The sequence below is a fragment of the Heterocephalus glaber genome, unplaced genomic scaffold, assembly GCF_053883595.1.
Source record: "Heterocephalus glaber isolate CG9 unplaced genomic scaffold, H.glaber_assembly_v1.0 deba00001497, whole genome shotgun sequence".
Lineage (NCBI taxonomy): Eukaryota > Metazoa > Chordata > Mammalia > Rodentia > Bathyergidae > Heterocephalus > Heterocephalus glaber.
The window spans coordinates 60116693-60132506 of NW_028258320.1; the positions used below are offsets into that span (position 1 = coordinate 60116693).

General features: G+C 37.9%; 1 protein-coding gene across 5 annotated transcripts in view; it reads right to left on the reverse strand.

Moving 5' to 3' along the window:
• Window positions 1-9068: 9068 nt before the first annotated feature.
• Window positions 9069-15814, reverse strand: part of Abraxas2 (abraxas 2, BRISC complex subunit) — a 32191-nt gene continuing 25445 nt past the window's right edge. For 3 of the 5 annotated variants that reach the window (XM_087185612.1, XM_004838757.4, XM_013069967.3), the window contains 2 exons: window positions 13510-13624; window positions 9069-11221 (listed from right to left, as the gene is read on the reverse strand). In XM_087185612.1, the coding sequence (XP_087041738.1) occupies window positions 10755-11221; window positions 13510-13624 (582 nt within the window). In that variant the 3' untranslated portion in view covers window positions 9069-10754. The remainder of the gene's footprint in view (window positions 11222-13509; window positions 13625-15814) is intronic. The other 2 variants (XM_087185613.1, XM_013069968.3) reach the window with 2 other exon arrangements.

The following is a 15814-nucleotide window of genomic DNA, read 5'->3' on the forward strand; positions in this document are numbered from 1 at the left end:
AAAGAGGAACCTAACCAGGAGAGAAATTGAAGAAATTAATATTAAAAATATTAGTAGAAATTTTAGAATGAAAACTATACTATTTGAAATTTAAAATCTACTGGATAGGATTAACAGCAAATAAAATACTGCAAGAAATGGGCCGGGGATTTAGCTCAGTGGTTCCGCTGCCTGCCTCCCAAGCAGAAGGACCCGAGTTCGATCCCCGGTACCAAAAAAAAAAAAAATACTGCAAGAAAAAAATAAACCTGAATAAAAACATATCTACTACAAAAATAAACAAAGGGTACTAAATAAATTGAATTTGAATTAAAAACCTTCACATGCAAGACACACAAACACAAACAGGCATGTACAAATGATTTCACTAGAGAATTCTTTCAAACAATTTAAGAAAAAAATAACCCAACCTTACATAAACCCTTTGAGAGAACAGCAATAGATGGAACATTGCCCAGCTCATTTTATAAAGCCAACATAACCTTGATTTGCAAGCCTGATGTGGACATTATAACAAAGGAAGATTACAAATGAATCTTTCTCAAGAAACTGATGCAAAATCCCTTAGCAAAATATTAGCAAGCAAGATCCAGTAATATATAAAAAAATTAATACCTCTAGAAGAAAATTAGATTATTCTACAAATGAAAGATTGCTTTTACATTTAAAAACCAATGTGATTTACCACATTTAACCAGATAAGGCAGAAATAATTTGATAAAATTTGATATTTACTATAGTAATACCTAGAAAATTTCAGGAAACTAAAAATAGGATTATTAAAAAGTAAAAAAAAAATCTTCAATCTGAAAGGATAGTAGCAGAAAACCTATAGTAGGTCTTTTATTGAATGTGAAACACTTAAAGCTTTCTATCTGAGATCAGGAATGATACCAACATTTCTATTTAACATTATATTTGGGCCGGGGATTTAGCTCAGTGGTTCCACCACCTGCCTCACAACCGCAAGGACCCGAGTTCGAACCCCAGTACCAAAAAAACCACAAAAAAATTATATTAGACGGCCAAGCAAATAAAAAAGGCAAAAAGAGTAAAACTTATAAAGACCAAAAGGGAAGAAATAAGACTTTTTCCACAGGAAATATGATTATATACAAAGAACACCCAGACATTTATAAATAAACTTTTAGATTAATAAATGAATTTAGTAAGATTACCAAATATAAGGTCAAATCACTATCAACAAAAATTCCTTGGATTTCAATGTACTAGTAACAAACAAGTAGAAAGTAAAAATTTTAAAATAATATTACTTACAATAATACATATATGCATACACACACACACTCAAAACTCACATCTAATGCCTTGGAATAAAACTAATGAGGAATATGTGAGACCTCTACACCAAATACAAATCAGTACTGTGAGAAATTAATACAGACCTAAATAAATGAGCAGATATAACTGGTTCATGGATTAGAGGACTGAATATTGTAAAGATGTCAGTTCTTCCCAACTTATCTATAGATTCAATACTATAACAGTAAAAATCCCAGCAAGATTATTTGGTGGGATGTGGGAATAGACAAGCTGATTCTAAAATATATATGGAAATGCAAAGAACAAAGATTGAGGATTTACACTACTAGTTATGACTACCCTACATTAAGATGAATAGGTTTTAAAAAAAAAAAGAGAATTCAAAAAAGGACCTGCATTTAGTTGATGACAAATGTGATGATTTGGTGCAAAGCAGAATGCGGCAACCTTAGTAAATCAGACTGAACCAACCATCTAGTCGTATGGAGAAACTGTTTTGACGCTTAGATGACATAAAGTACAAAAATTTTGATCCTTACTTTATACTATCTGCAGAAAGCAAAATGTGAAAAGTTAAAACCACAAAGTTTCTAGGGAAAAAATTCAACAGAAAAATTTTATGCCCTCCAAATAGGTAAAGATATCTTAAACAAGATACAAAAATGCTTATCAGTAAAGGAAAATAATTGGTAAATTGGTTTTGATTTAAAGGGTTTTTTTTTTTAGCCCAAAACACCTTTAAGAGAGTAAAAAGATAAATCACTGGGCAGAAGAAAGAAAATATTTTCTTATATAAATGTCTATGTATATATAGACACACATAAACACACACACATATATATACCCACATACACATATGTATCTTTAAAATTCATGGCTGGAATATACAGGAAATTTTATAAATCAATAACAAAAATACAGACAATATAATTTTTTAAAAAACAGCAAACGAGTCACACAAAAGCTTTGCAAACAGCCAGTAAACATACAGAAAACTGTTCAACCTCAGCAGTTTCCAGGGAATGCCAACTGCAAACCACAGTGATGACCACTCACATTAAGGAGAATGGCAACAATCATTTAAACTGACAACATCAAGTTTGGGCGAGGATAGGGTCCTGGAACTCTCAGACTTTGCTGTTGGGACTGTGCACAGGGAAATTGTTGACTATAGCTTCTAAAGCTGGAGATTTCCATACACTGACCAGCAATTCACTCTTAGCTACACACCAGCAAAAGAACACAGGCTTAAGACATGTTATCAAAACACACAGTGAGAATGTTCAAGTCTACATCATTTGCATCTCCTACTCCCCCAAAAGTCTTCATTGTTACAGTTAACAACTCCAGGACTCCACAACATGGGTGAGTCTTACAAAAGCATAGAGTGAAAGAAGTAGGCAAGTTGATAAACAATCAATTTATGTCAGAAGAAGTCAGGAGAACAAAGCTACTGACCAAGAGGGGACAGGAAGGGATCTTCTGAGGCACAGGTGTGTTCCATTCCTGGATCTTTGAGTCAGTTACACAGGTAGGTTGACTTTGTGAAAATTTAGCAAGCTATACATTTATGATTGTGTCCTTTTCTATGTGTATATATGCCACACTTTGATAAAAACTGACCTGAATAAAAGAGAAGGGAAGGAGAAGAGAGGGAGGGGGTGGAGACTTTTAAAAGATAGAAAGCTTGTGGGAGGGAGAGAAGATGTAAGGAAACAGGCTGGAGATGGGTCCCACCTGGTCTCCAGGTGCCTCGAGCACCCTCTCCCAGAGTCTGTGAGGATGGAGTATTCACACAGCTTTGGTCAGAGCAGATGGTGAGAGCGAGTTGCCAGGGCTCTCTCCTGCCTACCCTTTTTCCTGAGGACTTGGATGTCATCCCGCCTCACCCATAACTCTGCCCACTTTCCCTGGGTGGATGGAGATTTGAGTGCCAGCCTCCGGATAAAGAAGAGGATTAATTTGATCCTCCACCTGGGCTCCTCTTCGTGGGCCGGTGAGGGGATGAGCAGGTGGAATTTGTGTATGAGCTGCAGAGATGGATTTGACCTCTCCTTATGTGCCTTTTCTGTCTGAGCTGGATTGGAGGCAAGGAGTGTGCCGGCCAGAAAAGGGGTCTCTGAGACTGCAGCTGCCCCAAGCTGAGGTCCCCTTACTCTTGCCTGGCTCTAGCCTCCCTGCATTACAGGTGCCAGGATATAGCAAAGGGCATCACAGGCTGAGAGGCAGAGCAGAGGACAGCCACACTTCCTGAACAGGATGCCAGGCCCTTCAAGGGTTCCAGAGTGAATGCTCCAGCCTGCTCTGTTTACTTCTATCTAGGACAAATGTCACCTATGATGATCTCTACTCTCCTTCCCTGGGACAGCATTCTCTGAGCCTGTCATGGTCAGAAGCAGACCCAGTTGTACAAGGAGGCAGGAAGCTTGGGCTCTGCTTTTTTCACTGCCTTTGTAACCTTAAGCACATCACAATACCACTTTCACACTTGTTCCCTGTGTGAAATAAGGGCTCAGCATGCTAGGCTGTGCAATATAGTGGCCACTAGCCATGTGGCACATGGCTATTTAAATTAGTTAAAATGGATCTTTTACAAATGGGAAGGGGCCCAAGAGATAGAGGGAGGAGAGAGGAAAGGGAAAGGGATGTAAAAAGGATTAAGTAAGATGTGTTATGTACATATACTAACTCCTCACAATGAATGTAATGAATGTATTATAAACATGCACTAGAGGCTGGGGATTTAGCTCAGTGGTTCCGGCACCTACCTCGAAAGCGCAAGGTCCCAAGTTCGATCCCCAGTACCAAAAAAAACCAAATAATAATGCACTAATAAAAATTTAAATTAAAAAATAAGATAACCACCACCTGCCTCAGAAGCACAAGGTCCTGAGTTCTATCCCCAGTACAAAAAAAAGAAAAAGAGATGGAGGGACAGAGGGGAAGAGAAGGGGATAAAAATGTAATTAAGATGTGTTATGTACATGTACCAACTCCCCACAAGAAATGTAATCATTATGTACTGCAAACACATACTAATAAAAAATAAAATAGCTATTTCTTTTTTTAGAGATAAGTATGTTTAATCTGATTAAATTTTATACAATGTATACATGTATCAAAACATCATATATTATCCCACAAGTATGTACAACTTTTTTTTTTTTTTGGTACCGAGGATTGAACTCTGGTCCTTGCGCTTTCGAGGCAGGTGGTGGAACCACTGAGCTAACCCAGCGCCAGTAAATACAACTCTTATGTTTCATGTATTAGTTAAAAATTAACTTTATCAAAAAAAGTGCCCCTTCAATGGTAATTTTAATTCACCTGAGGTAATCTGCTTCCCTTAGTGGGAAATGACTCTTCAGTGGTTAGAATTTAAGATATACAGACAAAGAAATAAACCAAAGCCAACAATGGCTATTTCTAAAGATGGATTTTGTTTTTTGAGTAATACCCTTTACGCCCATTTCCTATCCTCCCTCAGTAGACAGTTCTGGGAGGTGCACCAGGTTTTGAGTTCAAGTGCAGTTGGCAAACCTCCAACATGGCCTTAGAGGAAAACTCAATCAATGCAGGAAATTATACTTCAGGGGCTGCTTCTAGGTTGGGCTGGGGATGTAGCTCAGTGGCACTGCACCTGCCTGGCAAGTGCAAGGTCCTAAATTCAATCCCTGGTACCAAAAAAAAAAAAAAAGTGGTTAGGTAAACTGTAAGGTAATTGTTTCAGTGGTGCTTTACAGGACAGGCAATATAACAGAGGTTCTGAGATGCCAAGAGGTTCTAATATCCCACAGCTAATATGGGGAAGAGTTCATCCTGAATACCAGTCTTTTAACTTCTAAATCACCTATCTGACCTCTATATTGTGATGGACTTGTGCTTACCTTACTCACTGTTTAAAGGCCCCAACAGGTCCAGGTAGGAAATTTTCCAAGGTTTGCAGTACAAGGGCAGTTTAAAGAAGGGCTTCTACCAGTAACCACTCCAGAAGATTATCTATGTCTTACTGCCTCATTCTTCAAGAGCAAGTGTTTACTTGGGTTCTCTTTACTATACTACAACTTTGTTTACTTGGGTTCTCTTTACTACAGTTCCTATTTTTCTTTAATATTCAAGCAACAAATATCTACTGACAACCACTTGGTCCCAGGACCTCGGAATTCTGAGATGCATCCATTACTGTCCCACCATCTAGGGCTTCACCACCTACTTGGAGTCAACATACTAAGTCTAACTCTATCTTGGGCTGAGTGTGGCATCAAGATATGTGCAAGGTGCTCAGGTTGTATAATCTTCCTTGTAAATCATAAAGATTTTCTAAAGGAGGTGACATTTGACCTGCTCCTTACACAGTGAGTAGGATTGTGACAGACTGAGAAGATGGAGAACTCTTTAAGGAAGTTGCATAAAATCATCTCTGAACTTCTCATCTCCCATGTGCCAGGTATCTATCCTATGTTTATCATTTCAAGATAGCAGTCACTGCTCCCCAATTCCTCCCACATACACACTTTGAAACTGTCAGAAAGGTCTTTTGGATGATTCATATTCTAGCACAGCTAAACCACATCTGTTTGTAATCATTTGAGAGCTGATGGCCCCCAGCTCTACTAACCACAGTTGGCTAGCCACAGTAAATGTCCCAAACAAGTCTGTGCTTGCTTTGGAATCGAACACCTTCCAGACTTGCTTGTTATGGGAGCAACAAACAACAGTTATGGGACTGGACTGACAAGGGTCTATATCTCCTAATACTTAATACAATCTGAAATATCTCCAGCAGGAAGGGCACCATATTAAAGAATAACAGTAGGCAGGACACAGAAAGTATCCACAAGGTCAAGAAAATCAGTCTTAAATTTAAGACTAAAAAAATGTATGATGTAGAAAACACCTTTGCCTCAGAGAAATACCATAAATAATTCCTCTAGTTTTAAAGCTCCTTCAAACTCTAAAGGCCTTTCTTGTTTCTTGGAAATTTAGGAAATGGATTCTGAACTAAGAAAAGTTGAATTGGCTCCAGATTTTTATTTTTGGGTACCAGTGATCGAACTCAGGACCTTGTGCTTGTGAGGCAGGCACAGTGCCACTGAGCTAAATAAATCCTCGGCCTTGGCTCCAGATTTATTAGGAAAAAAAATCAGTGTCAAAATTTAAGTATGGCCTGGAAAACTCCAGGTCCTGAGTTCGATCCCCAGTGCAAAAAAAAAAAAATTAAGTATGTCACTTTATTTGGGAATGAAATAAAGGTTAGCGGGAAAGTTAGCATCACCAACAAGGCTGATTTCAAAGGCTAATGACAAATCTCAAAAAGAGGAATGTGGTAAATAGATCCAGAGAACTAGGAATCTTTCTAGAACTAGCTGTAGGGTAGTATGTATGAAATAATTTATAAAGACCTGGGTTTTTTTGGTACCAGGGATCGAACTCAGGTCCTTGTGCTTGTGTATGAAATAATTTATATACTTGAATATTGAATTATTATGACTTACCATTTCTGAAATTTTATTATACAAACACTTACCGCAAAAAAAAGTTAGATGAGCTGGGCACAGTAGTACATGACTGTAAGCCCAGCTACATACTCAGGAGGCTGAGGCAGAAAGATCAAATTGGAGGCCAGCTTGGGCAATTGAGACCCTGTCTCAACAAGAGAAGGGCTGGGGATGTCACTCAGTATGAGATCTTGGGTTCAATATCTAGTACTGTGGGGAAAAAGTGCAAATAAGTGAAAAATGGAAGAAAACTCACCTTTATTGTCATGACACTATTAACACTTAATAACCTTCCAGGTTGTTTTCTATGAAGAATAATCCTACATAATAAATCCCTCCTCCCACGAAAATCAGACCAAAGTGCACATATTATTTGGAAACTCAAGTTTCTTCATTTGGTACCTAGAAATCATCTTTCTTTTCCATATCAAGAAATCCTTTTGATGGCTACCTATTTTTAATGGCTGCAGAAACTGTTTCTTCTGAGGAATATAACAAAATTTAGCCATTTGACTGTCATTAGCATGAAAGCTATTTCCAGTGTTTTGTTATTAGAAATAAACTCCAATGGGCTTTGACAAATCTTTGAATAAATAAAAGGCAACTTCTCTAAGAAGTGTACAACATTCTGGACCAGGAGTAATTCTAGCATTCAAGAGGACATCTCTCTGTGGATGTTCCAAGGCCTCACTGCTAGAGGGTGCCGCTGTTCCAGTCTCCAGAGACTAGATCACTGCAGAGTAACCCAGTTCAGTGTACTTCATGGCCCAAATCTTGGCTTTTTTTTTTTAGAACATCACAAAAATCAGTGTAAAAAGGAAGACAGTTAAGCTAAATGCCAGGACTTTTCAGAAATGTGTTTGTCATAAAATGGAAAAGTAAACATTTTGGATTATTAGCACCACATTTATGGGACCATTTGCCTTCAGGTTTCCTGTCTGGCAGAATTCAGGTTTGCTGTGGAAAAGGATGAAGCAGAACCTTGTAAAAGGGTGAAGATCTTTTGGTAACTAAAATAAAACCTAAAGTTAAAGTAAACCAGAAACAGAATGGAGTTAATAACCATTACTATTTACATTGTTTTATATTGTACCAGACTCTTATCTCCCAGACTCATTTCTCTTTTGTTGTGTGTGTGCACACGTGTGTTACTGGGGACTGAACCTATACTGCTAAGCTATATCCCAAGCCTTTTTTTTCTTTTTCCAGTATTGGGAATCGAACTCAGGACCTTGCAGTCACCTGGCAGGTGCAGTGCCACTGAGCTACTTCCCTGGGCCTAAGGCATTTTTTATTCTGAGGCATAGTTTTGCTAAGTTGCCAAGGCTGGCCCTGAGTTTGCGATTCTCTTGCCTCTGCCTCCTGAAAAGCTGAGAATAACAGGTGTGCAACACCTGCTTGGCTTCAAATTCTTCTTTTTGGTTACCTTTTTGCAAGATAATCAATTTAAATCTTTTATTAAAGCAGTTGGTATCATTGTCCTTCTGTCTGGAATTTTGAAATATACCTCCTGAATATTTGGGATGAGATTTCCATGTTTTGATTCCACTCCAGAATTTTAATTATAACATGCACATATAATGAAGCATTTCCAGATTTCTAAGTAAGTTATCCAGTCTCCTTTTCTTCAAATAGTTGGAAGAGAGTAAATTTCTGCTGAAAAAAGGACACCTCTGATGTCCTTTTCTGTTGAAATGGACATTCTCTGAGATCTCTCACTCCATTGGAATGGCTCCCCAGAATCTAGAACATACTCATTGGCCAGCAGGTCCTTGTTTTAAGGTGATTCCACACTTCCTAAGATTCTCTCACAGAATGAAGTTCTGCATCTCAGTTGTTGGTGACCCAGACTGAGGAGTCAATTTTATATATATATTTTTTGGTACCAGGGATCAAACTCCGGACCTTGCGATTTCAAGGCAGGCGGCGGAACCACTGAGCTAAATCTCCAGCCCAGGAGTCAATTTTAAATGAGCAGTTTTTTCTGGGAATGATAACCCTTGGGGAGCTTTGCAATATTTAGTTTTATGTCCAACTGATCTTTAGTCCTCTAGGTAATTTGGTACTCAATATCCTCTGCCTAAAATCCACAGAATTAGTTTAGTAAGTTGGGTAGTTGGATTGCTCCTGAAATCAGTCTGACAAAAAGTTTGTATGGAAATCTGAGATGAGTTTTCATACCCTTTTAAAACTGTTATCTACTCTGTTGTCTACTATGAAATGTCAGAATAAGTCCACTAAGGTAAGAACTTGTCAGGTGCTGAGACAGACATTAAAACAATGGTATCGTGATTAAATAAGTTTTTATTGTCACATTTAACTGCTTTGTCCGATATACATTGTAGATTTCAGTACGGCATAAAAATAAAAATATTTTCCTGACTGTCAAAATGTGAACAGAAGAGATGGCAATGGCACTTAAAGAAAGAAAATTCACACTGGTGCTGAAGCTGCTAGTAGGGTGCTGATAAGAACTGGAACACATCTGCAGATAAAATGATCTGCAGCATTTCAAATAAAATGGCAGTGGTGTAAGGCCAACAAAACCAGGAGAGCAGTTAAAATGCAGACCCCAGGAGTACATATCCAAGGAATGGCAGTCTTAGCATTTCAAGTCCATATTATATTGTCTGATTTAGTTTTGGAACTGGAGTTCGTAAGTAAATGTCTACCCTATAAAATGAAACTACTCTTTTGAAACTGGATTTTAAACTTCTTTAACAACTTCCTTATTCTTACAGGTTTTAACTAGTCCAGAGGAAAGGCAGTTAAGCTCCAAGTATTAACTTCATGGGCTGAACCATAAATGGCGGGTCATGCCATTTCCAAACCAGAAGCCCAACATACCCTCGAATGTCTTAGTGGTTTCACACATTTCAGGCAAAACTACAAAACAAGTAGTAATTAATTAAATAAAAATATAGGTGCATCCCAACAGAGTCTCTACACATTCCATAGTTATTCCCTAAATGCTAACTTAAAAAAATAACAAATCTTTTTCACCAAGATTACCAAATGGTTTATTAAATGTCTTTCCTCCACAAGTAAGACTAACACTAGGATTTGTCAGAAGATCTAACTGAGTTATATCCCTTATATATGAATTCAGCTGAATCACTGTGTCTGGAATCTGTTCATCGTAAAACTCAGGTCTGGCACATAATTTCTTTTTGTTATCCAATTCTGTGTGTCCCTCCTCTAAGACTCCAGAACAGAGACCATAATGTGCTAGTGCAACATGGCAGTCACTGTCATCCACCAAAAGAAAAGTAATTAACTTATTTGATGACATACTTATTTGGATGATTATTTACTGGTAATTAGTATTTCTACAATTTTTTTTAAAAAGGCAACCATTTCAAGTGACAATACATATCAGGCTAGTAGAAAAAAGTTGAAACAAAGCCCTCTCGTTTGATCTCACAAAGTCATGCAGACAAGAGAAGGTAAGTATATCTGATTTGTTCTAATCAGGCTTCTTGGAATTAGCAAAATTTCTTTTCTCACAAAGATGAATTTGGCTCATCATAGAAGGAAGTTCTTTGAAGGCTGCTGCTAAACTTGTTTCCCTTTGAAAAAGTAAATTTCAAGGCATAATAGTGCAAGAGGTAAGTTTTTCATTTATAGAACATTTATAGACTAATTGTGCTTAGTCTCTAATTTCCAATTTATTTTAAAGAACAGAAACTACACTGATAAAGTTTCATTTTTCCCAAATTTACCAGTACATCCATGAATCGCATCAGAATTATGACAATTTGATTATCTTAATGATTTTGTTGTGAAACCTGCACACTGCGTCCGAAGGTAAGACCAGTGGACAGACACTCTTACAAGTTCTGTGCACAAGGACTTTCCTCTTGGGAGCCAAGATATCTGAAAAAGCAGTTCTCCCTCCAGATTGAGTCCTCAACCAACTCTCAATAAGCAATTCTGAAAAACAGTCCTAGGTAAAGAGTTTCTTTTGTTCAGCTAAATCTGGGAGGTCTGAGTGTTCCTGGGGTCCTCATCAGGTTGAGTCGTGGGTCGCGAATACTTTGAATGTGAGAATTCACTATTAGAGGGCTCTGTAGGGTCAATCAAATTTTCATAATCACTGTCATCTGATTCCTCACCACTGTCTCCAACTGCTCTTTGGGAAGGAAGGTCTGCTCCACTTCCGGGATACTTGAGTCCGGCACTGGTGGAAACATAACTGGATGAGCCTACGGCTTGAGGTCGAGGCATAAAGACACTCCTTTCCATGTGAGAGTGGCTCAGAGTACTTTCTTGATTGTTTGGGTGAAAATCAGAGTAAGGGGGAGGAGGATCAGAAGGTTCTGCATCTCCAAATGTACTTCTACCTTCAGCTGTAAACCCAGAATAGGGCATCCGAGGACTGAATACTGGTTCCAGACTTTCAGATGGTATCTGTCTGCTTAACACAGCCTGCTGCAATCCTGGGTGAAAACAGGAAGAATAGCATAACACTAAATTTTCACAGCTTTTCATCTCAATGTATTACACCATCCACCTGAAAGTTCTTGAAAATGCATCAAGGCAGTGAAATCAATTGTTACTATTATTTTATAATTGTAGAATGTTATAATTTCCAAAATATTTCCCTATACATTAATTGATTTAACCCCCACAACAACCTTCTGAGGTGTTATTATCATCATTATTGTTTCCTTCTTTTTGGTTTTTTTGACACAGGGTCTCACCGTGTAGTTCACTGGCACTGAACTCGTTATGTAGCTGACTGAGGCTGGCCTTGAACTCCTGGTAATCCTCCTGCCTCAGCCTCCCAAGTGCTGGGATTACAGATGTGTGCCACCATATCTAGCTTGTTTCCCTTTTTTTTTTTTTTTTGGTACCTGGGATTGAACTCAGGTCCTTGCATTTGTGAATCAGGCAGTGGAACCACTGAGCTAAATCCCCGGGCTTGTTTCCTTTTTTAAAAAATAGTTTTGGGGTTTGAATCCAGAGCCTTCATACTGAGCTATACCACCAGCCCTTTTTGTTTTTTATTTTGAGACAGGGTCTTTCAAAGTTGCTAAATTATCCAGGTTGACCTCAAACGTGTGACTCTCTTGCCTCAGCCTCCCAGAGTGTTGGGATTACAGGCATCTATGCCGGTTTGTTTTCATTATAAAGGGAAAGAAACCAAGTTCAAAAAAGGTTAAAGTGATCTGACTAGAAGTGAGGCTATGAAATGTAGAACACAAGACTCATCCCTCCAGATCCTGTGCAAAATTTTGCTCTCCTGTTCTCACTGTGCTAAAACACTTGGGATGAAACTGAAAACAAACTTTACAAGTTGTGTGAATATGAGATTTTCCTTGATAGCTTCACATCAAATACATTTCTTTACAGCTACCTGTCACAATGCACTTATATATTAAAGCCCAATGTTAGCCAGTTTTTCAAGTACTGGACCACAATATACCACAGTTTTAGGAATGTTCCGAAACAGTCCACATCTATCAGTCTATATACCCTTAAAATGTTTTAAGGGACTTAAAACATTTTAAGGGACTTGCCTGGCGGGCAGAAGGCCTTGGGTTTTTATCCCCAACACCACCAAAGAAAAAAAATGTTATATTACAAGAAATATTAGACTATATATTGGATGTTTACTCAAATTCACTGCAATAGCTGCATACTATTCCATTATATGTATGTACAATAACTTTTAAATTTTTAATTATAACGTGACAAATTATAGCTGCATATATTTTTATTGTACCATTATTTATTCAACTATTCTATTGTTATTGATTCAACTACTTTGATTTCCTATCTGTAGTTCTGATTATTTCTAGAAAAATTTAGCAGTAAAAATGAATCAGATATCACTTTCCTAGAAATACAAATTACATTTTAATCAGATTATAGAATCTTATTAAATTAGAAAAGTTTAGCCACAGCCTTATTTCTTTTATATTTGACATTATTTGCCATACATTTTATAAGTTTTATATACAAATGTTGAATGTGGTGGTATTATAGCCAACATGTCTGTTACCATGCTGGCATTATTAGATTCTTGGGCCCAACTTTCATTCCACCAGCTGATTTCTTAGCTTAATCATATCCCATTCAACCACAGCTACCAAAAAGCAAGACATTTCAAGTCTTCATCATGACCATATGAATCAAATACAATGTTAAAGAATTTTAGGCTGCCCATTTATGTAGCCTTAATGAACACAGGACACCATCTTACATGTAAGGCATGCCACATTAACTGAGTAGCAGCCATCACAGTCACTGTACACTGATCATATTGGTCAAGAGAGACATAAATCTATACCAAACTTCTTGGATTTATCCTAAATTCTCCAGCTTTTCTACCTTTGGTCCCTTCTGTTTTAGAGGATTGAGAGGAAAAATTTTTTTTCTTTTGGAGACAGGGTCTATGTAGTTTGAGCTGGCCTTGAACTCATGGTGATCTACCTGCCACAGCCTCCCAAGTGCTGGGATTATAGGTCCGCACTATTACGCCTAGCTGAGGGGGAAATATTATTGATAAGGGAGTGCCTTTTCCCAAACACGTTCACTTGGGGCTTCAAGTACAGAATTCATGTGATTTAATGTATAATTTGATATTTAAAATAAGATTAATTCTGTGCAAGTGCAAGGACCAGAGTTCGATTTCTGGTACAAAAAAACCACAAAAAAATAAAATAAGACTAATTTTAAGTATCATTTCTCTGATACAGAACAAAATTAGTAACAAACTTACTTCTTTCTTGTTCTTTTTCACTTTTCCTCTGAGTGATCTGTCTTCTTAATTTATTGACTTCTGCCTGACAAGATTCAACAACTCGCTCACTCTTTTCTACATCTGCACACACTGCCTGAGAAAAAGTCACAACAAGAAAGGGTTAGCTTCAAATCGAAGCATGAGACATTCTATAAATTCAGCCTTATTACAACTCTTGGAAAAGCCGAGGTGTGGTGTTTTGGTTTTTAATTTGTGGTACTTGGAATAGAACCCAGGGTGTCAGGTGTACTAGCCAAGTGCTCCACCACTAAGCTATATCCCCAGACCTGTCAAATTGTTTTATCAAGTTAGAAAGCAGATATATAGGGCTAAGGATTTATCTCAGTGGCACCATGCCTGCCTCCCAAGCGCAAGGTCCTGAGTTCAATCCCCTGTACCAAAAAAACAAAACAAAACAAAAGGTGCTGGAAAAACTGGCTTTCCACATGCCGAAGATTGAAACTAGGCCCGTATCTTTCACCACGCACTAACCTAAAATCTAAATGGATGAAAGATCTAAATATTAAAACAGAAACACTAAATGTGCTGGAAGAGAGAATAGATAGAATGCTTGAGGACATAGGATTAGGCAAAGACTTCATGAACAAAACCCAGACCACATGAAAAATACTACAAAGAATCAACAACTGGGACCTTATCTTATTAAAAAGCTTTTTGCACAGCAAGTGAAACCACCAACAGAGCAAAGAGAGTGGGAAAAAATTTTTATCAGCTATTCAGATAAAGGACTATTATCTAGAATATATAAAGATCTCAAAAAAATCAGATGCCCCCAAATTTAAAGACCCAATGCAAAAATGGGCATCTGAAATAAAAAGACACTTTCAAAATAAAGGATTATTAGAAACGGCAAATAAACACATGAAAAAATATTCAACATCACTGATCATTCGAGAGACGCAAATTGAAATGCTGAGATTCCATCTCACCCCAGAAAGAATGGCTGCTAGCAAGAAATCAAGCAATAACAAATGCTGGAGGGGCTATGGGGAAAAAGGAACCCTTCTACACTGTTGCTGAGAGCGCAGACTGGTGCAACCACTGTGGAAATCAATGTGGAGATTTCTCAAAAAAATAAAACTAGAGGTTCCATTTGACTCAATTATACCTCTTCTTGGTATCTTTCTGAAAGAATTAAAGCATTATACCACAGCGATATATGCACACCCATGTTTATAGCAGCACAGTTTGTAATAGTTAAATCTTGGGAAAAGCCCAAATGTCCATCAACTGACAAGTGGATAAAGAAGATGTTTTTTTTTTTTTTTTTTTGGCCCCGGGGATTGAACTTAGGACCTTGCAATTTTGAGGAAGATGGCGGCACCACTGAGCAAAATCCCTGGCCCATGATGTTTGTTTTTTTTTATATAATGGAGTACTACTCTGACATAAAGAAGGATGAGCTTCAGACATTTACAGCTAAATGGATGGACCTTGAGACCATACTCTTAAGTGAAATAAATTGGACACATATGTTTAAATACCACATCATTGGGCCGGGGATTTAGCTCAGTGGTTTTGCCGTCTGCTGCACAAGCGCAAGGACCCAAGTTCGATCCCCAGTACCAAAAAACAAAACAAAACAAAACAAAATAAATACCACATCATTTCTCTGGTGTGAGAAACCGAAAGTGGAAATAATAACTGAGATGTATAACGGATGTGGGAAATGGGAAGAGAGTGTTCAAATGAGAAGGGGAACAAGAGAGGAGGGAGGGAGAAAGGAAGGGACAAGAAAAAAAGTGAAAACAGAAGGAAAAAATGGAAACAAAGCTTTTGTACATAGGGAGGGGAGGGTGCTTGAGGAGGGGAATGGGATAAAATAAAATTTATAAAACAAAACAGAAAAAAGATAACTATGAAATTGTATCTACATAATCCTGCCATTAATAATCAGGACACTGAGGTATTGGTGTTTTCAGAGCTGGCCTTTTCAATCAACAAGGAAATGAGTACCAGCCACTTTAAAGTCCTTTGGCCAGTGCAGATAGTCAGAAAATGGCATGGTCATGAATTCAGGGCAAAAAGCTGTCTTCCACTGCACATTCCTTCCATAGCAGAAATACCAGAAACTTCCCGAAAGTAAGCCTGGCACCAGAGATCCAGTATTGAGTTCCCTAGGCTGTGAAATGTACAGTGAGCCTAATTTGGAATGCAGACACTGGAAATTGCCCTTGTATGCTTTCTCCTTCTGTTCGGGCTGCACCCAATCTGCTTTTGCCTCTTTCAGATTTTGCTTTCATTCCTCTCTCTGTTCCTCAGG